This window comes from Pteropus vampyrus, unplaced genomic scaffold, assembly GCF_000151845.1.
Source record: "Pteropus vampyrus isolate Shadow unplaced genomic scaffold, Pvam_2.0 Scaffold20, whole genome shotgun sequence".
Taxonomy (NCBI): Eukaryota; Metazoa; Chordata; class Mammalia; order Chiroptera; family Pteropodidae; genus Pteropus; species Pteropus vampyrus.
Genome location: NW_011888801.1, coordinates 10,001,370 through 10,011,990, shown reverse-complemented (window position 1 = coordinate 10,011,990; position 10,621 = coordinate 10,001,370). Strand labels below are relative to the sequence as shown.

At 45.0% G+C, this 10,621-nt stretch overlaps 1 protein-coding gene across 1 annotated transcript in view; it reads right to left on the bottom strand.

The window, feature by feature from the left end:
* Positions 1-10,422, bottom strand: part of CDHR1 (cadherin related family member 1) — a 52,765-nt gene extending 42,343 nt beyond the window's left edge. The window contains exon 1 of the mRNA XM_011355456.2: positions 10,339-10,422. Within this exon, the coding sequence (XP_011353758.2) occupies positions 10,339-10,422 (84 nt within the window). The remainder of the gene's footprint in view (positions 1-10,338) is intronic.
* Between the last annotated feature and the right edge of the window lie 199 nt (positions 10,423-10,621).

The window sequence follows — 10,621 nt, the reverse complement described above, 5'->3', positions numbered from 1 at the left end:
GAACAAGTCTGGGGTAGCCTGCTGGAGGATGAGAGACTATGTGGAAAAAAGTCCAGCTGCCAAACTGAGACCATCCTAGACTTACAGACCACTGATTCCCAAACATGTGAGAGAGCCCAGCCTAGATCAGCAGAACTGCCTATCCAACCCTTGGAAGAATGAATGAATTCAGACAAGATTGGACAAACTGCCCAACTGACTCATGGAAGATAATAAAAATACTTACTGTTTTGGGCCACTAAAGTTGGGAGTGTTTTGTTATGCAGTTGTGGCTAACAGATATAATTACAAGGAGCAAGACCACAGATCTGAGCTCCTCTGATTGGTCCACTGGGCAGGATGGGCCTCTCTATCTCCTCTCTTTTAAGGTCCATTGTACCAAGCCCTCATGTTCACCTTGGTACCACCCAAAGTTGCCAAAACCCTCAATTCATCACACTCATGATCCTCAATGAGTAACTCTTGTTTCTGCAGTCTAGACCCCTTCTTGAAAACAGGGATAACCCTATGGTGGGAGAGGAATCTCTCTGTGTCCCTTCCTCCCCGTCTCCTACCATGGGTCAACTCATTTTGTTGAGCTTCAAAGCTCTCAGGCTCCAAGGGGCAGTCTATGGGATGGGCAGGCGCCTTCTTAGGCTCCAGGGGCCTTCCCATAAGACTTTCCCAGTCTCTCCAGGAGCTTTTTCACTGATAGCTTCAGGACATCTGGAAGGAAGGTGGCCTGACAGGCCCCAGGGTCAGAGACTTTCCTAGCTGGTGGAGCCTAAGCAGCTGTCAGTCTGACCCCGACCTAAGCCTGATGCTTCTCAAGTGCTAACAGAATCAATAAATTGAACATTCCTTTAAAAAAAAAAATCGATGCTGTGACAATGTACTATGTGGATTGCTACAAACTTTTCAAATACTCAAGAGAAAGCCTTTTTTAGTAAACTGGTAAATGTAGTAAATTCAGCAAATCAGCCACTCAGTATGTTAATTTTTATGATGGATTTTGTCAAATTGACCAGAGTCCTTATACCTGCCACTTCCTGTCACCCCCATGGGCCTAGCACAGTGCTTAGATATAAAACAATGCTCAGGAGAGACACTTTAATTTCAGATGTAGGTGATATCCAGCATGTGTGTGTCACAGCTCAGGAACATCCTCCATGCAGCCCTAGGTTATTTTCTCTTTTGAAATACAGGTGCATGGACACTCTTATGCAGTAAACCAGAGGGAACACAGAGGCTGAATCAGTGCCTGCTCTTCATTACACATTGTTGAGGGAACCCCAGGGTCAGTCCAGAAGACAGCGGGTAGAGCCATCAAAACTGGGTAAGAATGCACTGGCGTCAGTTCTCAGTGTGGAAATTGCTGGCCTCCTGACTCAGCTGCCTTGGCTGGGCTCAGACTTCCTCCACAGAAACAGCGGGATATATTTCCGGGGTACTTGGGGCCAGGCTGATGCCTGGCTTCATGGTCACGACCCCACTGAGTCCTCACCATAGCTCAGTGAAGTAGATTCTATTGTCACACCCTTTCCCAGATGAGGAGACTGAGGCTCAGCAGAGCTGAGTGACCTGCTTAAGGGCACACAGCCAGCAGGTGGTGTAGGTGAGATGCCAACTCAGCCGGTGCTTTCCTTCTGGGAAGTCTGCGGTCTTCCTTGGGCATGTGTATGTGTTCGTAAGTGTGCTGCCAGAGACCTGCTCTCTACTGGAGAAGCAGTTTGTTGAAGTGGAAAGAAGCAGACAGACTGAGTTTCTGGCTCTGACTCAGATTCTTTCTGAGCCTCAGTTTCCCATTCTGTAGGTGGTTTCAAGGATTTAAATGAGATTACGTGATAAGTACCCAATAAAAATGCTTGTTTCGCTCTTCTTGTTCTAAGCAGTTTGCAAATTTCTGCAATGGAATTTAAAAAATATATACACTAAAAGAAAATCCAGACCGAACATGGGAGCCATGCACCTAGATTATTCTAAAGTACTGTGTGATCAACAGGACGCCTGCCCTAGTACTGTGCCCTTAACCTGGCTGTTTCCTATGAACTGTGTACTTATGTATGTGCCTGTGCACACATTCTTAATTTCTCTTTTTCTTGCTGTCTCTGAGCAAGTTCATCCTGGGGAGCGGTCTGGGGAGAGAGGAGTTTGAGCATACCCTGCTCTCCTCTGTGAGGTGGACTCTACTTTTCTCTTCCCTAGATTTTTGCCTTATTTATTTCACAAAAACACTCCTCCTCTGCCAAGTTGGGGCCTTAGGTGGGAGCAGAGTTGCAGGCTTACCAGTCATCGTGCTTACCTTCCACCTTGCTCAGGCAGGGGCCTCACACTCACATTCAGTGTGTGAAAACTGGTTATTTTTACCCAGCTCCAGCTGGATGTGATGCCACTTTGGAAGGAGGGGCTATCACCTTCTCCAGAGAAGTGGCCTGAGGCTGAGCCATGCAGTCTCCCTCCCTTTCTCTCCTTCACACCCAAGCTCCCGTGGGTATACAGGGCTCTTTGTAGTTGGGAAGGATGTGGAGGCTCCAGTTCTGATCAGAGCCATGGCCCCAGGGGAGCCAATAGGACTAGGGCCTCAAATCCCTGAGAAGGGGCCTTCAGCTGCAGAGAGTGGGGGGCAGGACATCTGGGTTTGTGTCAGGCCTGGCTGGTTCTAGACTATGCAGCTTTCCTTCAGGTATTCTGCCAGACTCTAGAACCTTCCTATCAAAGGCCAGCAGAAGTCCAGCAGTCCTACCCTTGATCCTGGGCCAGGCAACTCCTATGTGTCAGCCTACCCCTGGTCTGGAACCCTAGTGCTAGAAGTTGGGTGCCTGCAGCCCTCCCTGGGCCTGTCTCCCTCACCACGCAGTACTTCCCCAGGCCTTGTGAGAGAGGTCAGCCTTGCTCTGCCAGACTTCACCCTGGCGTAGAGCTCAGCTCTGCTGTTTATCTACACCTCTGGGACTCTCTGGACCTGTGTGCCCCATCCACCTGCTGGTCACTCTACTTCATGTGCCAGTTCACGAGGCTGACCCTGCCTCGATTTGATGCTTCCATGAGCACCTTCCTCCTCCTTTGTCCCTCTGTCTTTCATGCTTCCCTCTTGCCCATCTGAGGGCTCCACACCTGCTGCTTCCCCTGCTTGCACTATTTACCGTCATCCTCCTTGTTCCCTATACCACTTGCTAATTTCTTCCTGTTCTTTCTTTTGACTTTTTTGGGGGGTGGGGGGAAGGGGGCAGGGGGGATTCAGTTTTCTCCACTAGACTGGAAGATCCATGAGGCTGAGATCATATCTGCTTGTGGCCCCTCCATACCAGTGCCTGTCTTACGGCCTCCTCATAGCCTTTCCCTCCATCTGCACGAGGTGTGGTGCTTACCTTTCTGGATCCTCAGAGTAGAGACTTGGGGACAGCATGGCTTGTCTTTCCAGGGCTTGGCAGGATGCTTTTTCCCTAAGGATGGACACAGAGGAGCAGAGACCCTTTCTTAGCATGTTCGGGGACACCAAGGGATTGGGAACACCAGAGGGTTGGAGACACCATGTGGTGGGTCTGTACAGGAATGATGGGGGTGAGCTGTTCAGTTCCTGAGGCTCAGGGTTCAGGAATATTTTATTCACAAAAACCCAGGATAGACCAGGCTATGAGAGGGCCTGTGGGAAAGGGTGGGCCTTGGGTGATTAATTTTTCAGAACTAACAAAGTCAAAGTGGGGAGAAACCCTGGCCCCAGAATATGTCTTCCTCATGTTCCTATCCGAGAAACAAATCAACACTATTGCTAGAAGTGTCTCTGTGTTTTGACATATGCTTCTCCCCTTGTCAATCTAGCCTAAATATAGAAAATATTTTATATATCCATTCTCTTTTTTGCCTCAAACTAAAAATAGTGTAAAGTTGTGAACCATCTAAATGTCTAAGCATGTAAATTCATCATAGCACATTCATTTCATGGCAAGTTATACCTAAAAAATATTAATTAAAAGGCATCACTTTGAGGAAACTACTAGAGATATTTCTACATGGATAGGAAACTTTATGGGGAAAGGTATTCATCTTCATTGAATCATCATTAAGGCAACACTGGCAACCTCAAACATGTCTGAAATCCAGGTCTTATATGCATTGCCATGGACTGTGTTTATAAGGAATTCTAATCACTGTTTTCCATATTATATATGCAGCTATGATCATTACAGAAATGTTAGAAGACAAATACTTCTTATAATCTATTGTTCAGAGATTATAGCTGTTGACATTCTGGTGTAAGCGCTTCCAGAAAAGTTCCAATCATAAGTATTTTTGGTGATTATAATAATATAGCGATAAAAATGATATGACATCAAACATACAGAGACATCAATTACAAAAAAAATGTCATGCTTGCATGCAATACTGAAAAGAAATAAACAAAATGTTGAACATGGCTATTCTTGCATCATGAAATTATGGGTATTTTCACCCCTACATATATTTCTTTATCTCTAACTCCAATAAGTGTTAAAATAACCGCTAAAACAAAGACTAAAAGTAGGCAGTTTCTAGTGGGTTAGGCAAGAGAATATGCTAAAAATACTCAGCTATCTGATCAAAAAAGTTAGGAGAGCTAAATATTCACATCCACAGAGGTGCAGGGACTATCTTTTCCACTTCAAAACACACACACAGACATGTCCGCTCCAACCATACACGCTCAGCCACGGGTGTTTACTGTGTATGAATTTTGGGAATGTTGACGCGGAGAGTCTAATAATTAATGTATTCATTTACCTAACACAAATTTACTGTGTTCTAAGCATGATACAAGACAACAAAGTGGCTCTAGAACTTCTAGTTAGGTAAGACTTAGGGGCATAAAGCAATCTAGCTGAGAGGTTGCGTGTTGCATAGTAAGCACACTGCTCTTACTTCACTTGTATGTGTGTTTGGGGGAGCTGGGGCTGTACATGGAGATTGCGAGGTCGAAAGCTCTTGAGGCACTCTTGATATTGCTACTGTGGGTAGAGGTGCTACATAGGTTCAGGAGTGAGAGCCTGGCTGCCTGCTGCGGGCCTGCCCTCCAACATTTTTTGATTGCAGCCTTCCCAGACACTGGAATCACTGCCAGTCAGGGCCCCCACATCCCAGGGGGATAGTCTTACCTTCTGTGGAGAAGATGGAGAAGCAGAGAAGCAAGACACACAGCAGGCTGGAGTAGACTAGAAACCTCATGGCAGGGAGTTGGATCTCTCGTCCTGGGGAGGTGGCTGTGCTGCAGAAGTCCTCACTTGAGGCCACCCAGATTTTTATGAAGTGATGAAAGGTATTTCCAGATGGGTAGGGCAGTGGCAACCTTGGAATTCTCATGTTGGGTAGAGTCAGCCCCTCCCAAGAGGAAAAAACCAGCTTTTCGAGAAGTTGAGAGCATTTAGTGAAGTGTAACACACAGAGCAGTAAAGGCCCAGTCCAGGGAGCTACCAGCGATGGCCTCAATGATCAAAGCAGGAAATTTCTGCCAGGGGAGAGCCACTTCCCAGGATTGAACGTTAACTTTTAGTGTCAGTAATAATTTCGTCAAATACAGATCGTCTTTCTCATTCCTTAGATGTGGCAGGAGGAAGATCATAAAACCTTTGCAAAGCCTTAGGGAACAGTCTTGAACAATGGGTGAAATGTAGGAAGCAGAGGGCTGGGAATCAGAGGATTTGGGTTTCAGTCCTTGCTCTGCCATATATCAGCTATATGACCTTGAACTTACCATTGAGTGCTTCTGAGTCTGAACAAGAAACCATGTGTAGAAGCCATCTGCAAAGGAGGTGGGGCTACAGCTAGACCCTGATGGGTGTTTAAGATGAAATGAAAATGCACTTCAGGTACAGAATTAGCCTGAGCAAAGGTATGGAGGAAGGGAAAATCCCACAAGGGCAAGCATGGAGTAGAGCGTGGTGATGAGTACAGGATGGCCAGTTGTCACCTATTCACTGGACATGTACCATGGGCTTGGCTGTGTGTTTGGTCCCAGGGACACTGTGCCTGGCCTCAGGGAGCTTCTGTTAGTGGAGGCAGCCATTCAGATACACAGAATTTGTATTTGCCCTGTGATATCATCTCTCCTTTGTTTTAACAAGTGTGCCCTTCTAACCAATGAATAAACTCCATTCGAAGCTTTGACCACATGCTCAGACAGCTCAATGAGCAAATTAGGTTCCAGGGCATATTTTGACAGTCATGTGTTTATAAAACTTTAAAACCAATCCACACAAAGGAACTGGTTGGGGCTTACTGGACTTAAGACCCATATGTCATGCTGTTAGTCACTGGCCCAGCCCCAGCCTGATTCCCTTTCCAAGCTGTGCTCTGAATGCTGATGGCTGTGCTAAGTCAGCATGGCCATGGCAGAGGGTGTGGTCAGGAGATCTCTCAGGGACAACTCCAGAGCTGGTTTCCAGGAGAGACTTGGTGGTGGTGGTGGTGGTGGTGGGGTGCCATTGTTGGAAGGAGGGTAAGGAAGAGGGTGGAACTTGTCTTGAGGCTGCATAGGCCAGCCAGCTGGCTGTTCTTACTTAGATTGCATGTTACAGGTCCATACGCTCAGCCAGGTTTCCTACAGATGCTTCCTGAGGTTAGGATTACAGCCCTGGTTCGTATCTAGGACTATTATTCTCTTTTATTTATTTTTATCTGGAGTAGTTTGGAGTGCCACCACCAAGTTCTCTGGGCAACAGCATACTTTTGGTTCCTGCTCATCCATTATCTGTTGTAACAAGTACTTTTTGCATTGGCATGCTTCCTTTTTGCTTTTGGGAAACCATCATATAAGGGAAAAGAACAACCTACCTGGCAGAAAGGGCAGGAATTAGGTCAAATCTTAAAGCTGAACTCTAACTGCTTAGCAATTGTGTAGAAATTAGGTGAGATTCTCTGCCTAGAAAAGAGAGATTCATCTGCATCCACTGTCCAACTAAGCCAGGCCTTGGGTAATTTTCCTAGGACTCTAAGCCACTCAGCCAAAGATTCACAAACAGACATCAGGTTCTCAACAAAGCTATTTTTCTCACTACAGAGCAGTGCCACAAGGGCCCTGCACAACTTGGAGCAGAAAAAACTGGCTATCTCAGAGTCTCTGTTCCTTACACACTGACATATATGATCCAAAGATACACAAGTGTCCCCAGGAACATGTTTGATGAGAAGGATAGATTCAGATGTCAGAATTCCACCTGCTTTTTAAGTGCTTATTAAAAAAAAAAAAAATGACTGAAGCAACCTCTGCCTGCACTAAGTTAATAACAGGGTATAAAGTACAAGTTCCACCCCAAACAGTACTCCCCAGAGATAATCCCTGTTCACAGATTTTCACCTGCTTTTTTTTAACATTTCAAAGATAGCTGTCTACGTCTTACTTAATAAAAGGAAGAAACACCTCTGGCTCTTCAGAATATTTGAAATCTCATGTTGAGCTGAGAGAGGTGAAAATGAGAAGTGTTTTAACAGGAACACCTGTTAGTTTTAAGCATACGCAGTTTAGATACAAAAATAATTAAATTTGAGGCTTTGAATAATTTCCAGAGATGGTTTTGAACACTTGGCAGCCCTCCCGAGAAAAAAGTCTCCAAATGCACACCTAACACACAGGAGAATTTACAAGGAAGAAAAAATTTTCAAGTCTAATTTGTGATTTCTAAGGTCAATTAGGAAAATGCCTGAAGCATCCCCACCCTTTACGGTTAGAGCATTTTTTGCCTGCGTCCCTCCCTTCACTCTTGGCCACCGCACTCTTCTTCTAAGGGTACAGATCTTATAATTGATCAGAAATGACTCTCCCTCTTTTATTTGCTTAGCAAATTGCAGATCAGTTTATAATAGAAGGAAGGGTCAGACTCCATGTTCACTCCAGTGACTCTTTGATTCTCTTCTCATTGGATTCTTCCCCAATCTCAGAGAGGCAAGCATTTAAATTTCATCTTGCAACAAGGGAAAGTGAAGTTTCCTTTACCTCATAAAATAAATTATGGCATTTTCTCACTTGGAACCATATCTAACTCCAAAGTTCTTTCCTGTTGTTAGTTCTGTGAAATCTCATAAATCATTGACAATAATGTTGATGTTTACACACCACCACCAAATTGTACACACACAAAAAACCCCCAACAGCTTCCTCTATTTTTTACAATTAATCTGAACTTCCTCATAAGCCTCCAACCTACTGGGTCATGGGTCTTGCCTGCTTCTGAGAGTCCTGCTGCTGGGGTCAAAGCTGGTAAATCTGGGTTCTGCCCCTTTCACACCTGCTCTCGATGACTCCCTTGTTTCTCACTGATGCTGTGCATCCTCCCAGTTACTCACATCTCTCCTCCCCTGGTGGGGGCTGTCTACCCAAAGCCATGGCTGTGGGCTATCTGCTTCACAGTGGTGACTGCCAGCAGGACTGTGGGCTCCTGCTGGGGATCCTGCTGTACTGTCACCTTCTCTTCCATGACATAAAGGTACCTAGGGAAACTAGAAGGTGCTGTCTTTTCTAGCCTGTGGCCACTCGTGTTGATGCTGAAGCTCCTGTGAAGCCACCTCTGAGTCCCTTGGCTTTATGCTCTCTACTCTTTGTCTCTCTACGAAATTCCTGGCCTCTTGCTCCTCACCCCGTCACACCCACACCATGGCTTTAGCCTGGATTGGGAGACTCAAGACCTTTGTCTTTGATTTCTGTGTCCTTACCTCCCCTACACTTGTTAAAAGCATAGGCTCTAGGGTCACATGATCCTGGCTCTAACCAGAGCTCCGCCACATTTTAGCTGTGTGACCCTGGAGAAGTTGCTTAACTTCTTTGTTCCTTAGTTTCTATGTTACTCTGTAAAACAGTTGCTGAAGCTGGAGAAGACCAGATCTTTCTGATGAGAGTGTAGTGCTAAAGTGTTGTGCTATCCGAAAATAATTTTTTGTTATATTAGGTGGTCAATTGCTAAAAGTGGGAGTGCATAGCTTTCCCTTCTTTTTTCAACAGGAACCTGTCTCCAAAAAAATATCAAACTCCTACTTTCAAGGATGTGTGATTCTTCTTTAATGTGAAACAATGACTTCGCTTTCTTATCACAATTTGGGGCAAAGAAAAAAACTCACACTGAAATTCAGATCTAATGACCGATACCAGATCCATTCACAAATGTGGATTTTGATAGAGAAGTGTGGGCGGACTGGTAGAGCAAGTATGAGAGACTTGGGCAGTAGGGAGAACGAGAATGCCAAGGTTTCCTGCTTTTGGCAGCCCTTGGAACTAGAGAACCACAAGTAGGAATGGATGGATGCCGTTTGTCAGCGTGTGTTCTGTGCCCTGCAGGCTCTTCAGCAGGCTTCCCAGAAAAGAGGAGTCACATTTCCTTATTACCATCCCTGTATCTAGCACCACCAGGACAGGGGGGATGTTGTCAGGTGCAGACAGAGCTCTGCAGTCCTGGGGGAAACTTTAACTATGGTGTCATTGCAGACACAGCATGCCAGGGCTACAAGGACCTTGCAGGCTCTGGGTCTAGTTCCACTCAGAAATGAGACATGCTAAAGGCCTCAAGATAGTAGATGTTCTGCTTTCCACTAAGTTCCTTAAATCTGAAAAGTGTGTTTCAATGTATTTTCTCTCCATGTGTATTTTGTAAAAAATTACTTAGGGGCAGCCATAATATACTTAAAAAGATACCAAACACCTCATTTTGCTACCAAATGTCCATTTTTTTTTTCTGCCACTCAGAATTAACAACAGTGAAAATCTTGTAATTTATCCAACTTCTTTTAAAAGAATTCTTCTGATTAAATGAGGTAGGTGAGCAAATGCTCATCTTTTGTGAGGCATCGAGTATGATAAGAGTGATATAATTTGTGAACACACAAGTAGTCACAAACACATTTGGTGTGCAGTCAGAGGAGCCTGAGTCTTCTGTAAACAGGTCAGGATACTTCCCATGATGCTACACGTGGAGGGTACCCCAGACATTTTCCTTCCCACCGAAGCAAGGAGCCCTTTCCAGCCACCAAACCTGTGCTGGTGTGTGTGTAGGACACTTATGTTCCTGTGGGCACTTGGCACAACTGTCCCTTTTCTTTGAACTTCTATAACGATTAGTCTCTATACTGCTTTTGTAGTTTCTGGATAACTACATCATAATTACCTTGGGTCATTTGTTGCTATTTCTCATATTTTAATTGCATGGTACCTAATACAATGCCTAATACATATCTGTTGACTTGATCTCTTCAAAGAGTTGACTTGTGATGATTAACGCTGTTGTGTTCGGGCCCTAAATTTTCCATCTACAGTAAGGTATTCTGTCTCCAGCATTCCCTGATGAAAGGTCAGCATGGCCTCAGCCTTCTCTCACTATTAGGTTTCTCCTGGCTACCACTTACTGCCTCCGTCCACCAGATGCTGTCTTCTAGACTGGCCTGTTTATTGCCAGGCTGGGACGCAAAGGCAGAAGGGAGCTCGTTCATCCTTGTTTCTCCCCACAGTTGGTGCTAAGAATTAATTCCTTCAAGAAGTACCAAACTGAACAAACTTAGTAAATCCCTTATTTTCTTTATGAACAGTCAGATCATACCAAACCTCTATTGTTCTCTCTCAGCTTCCACTGGTTTTCCTGTTTGGGAGTCATTCTGCATTCAACCTGTATGAAGTATATAACTGGGTGGG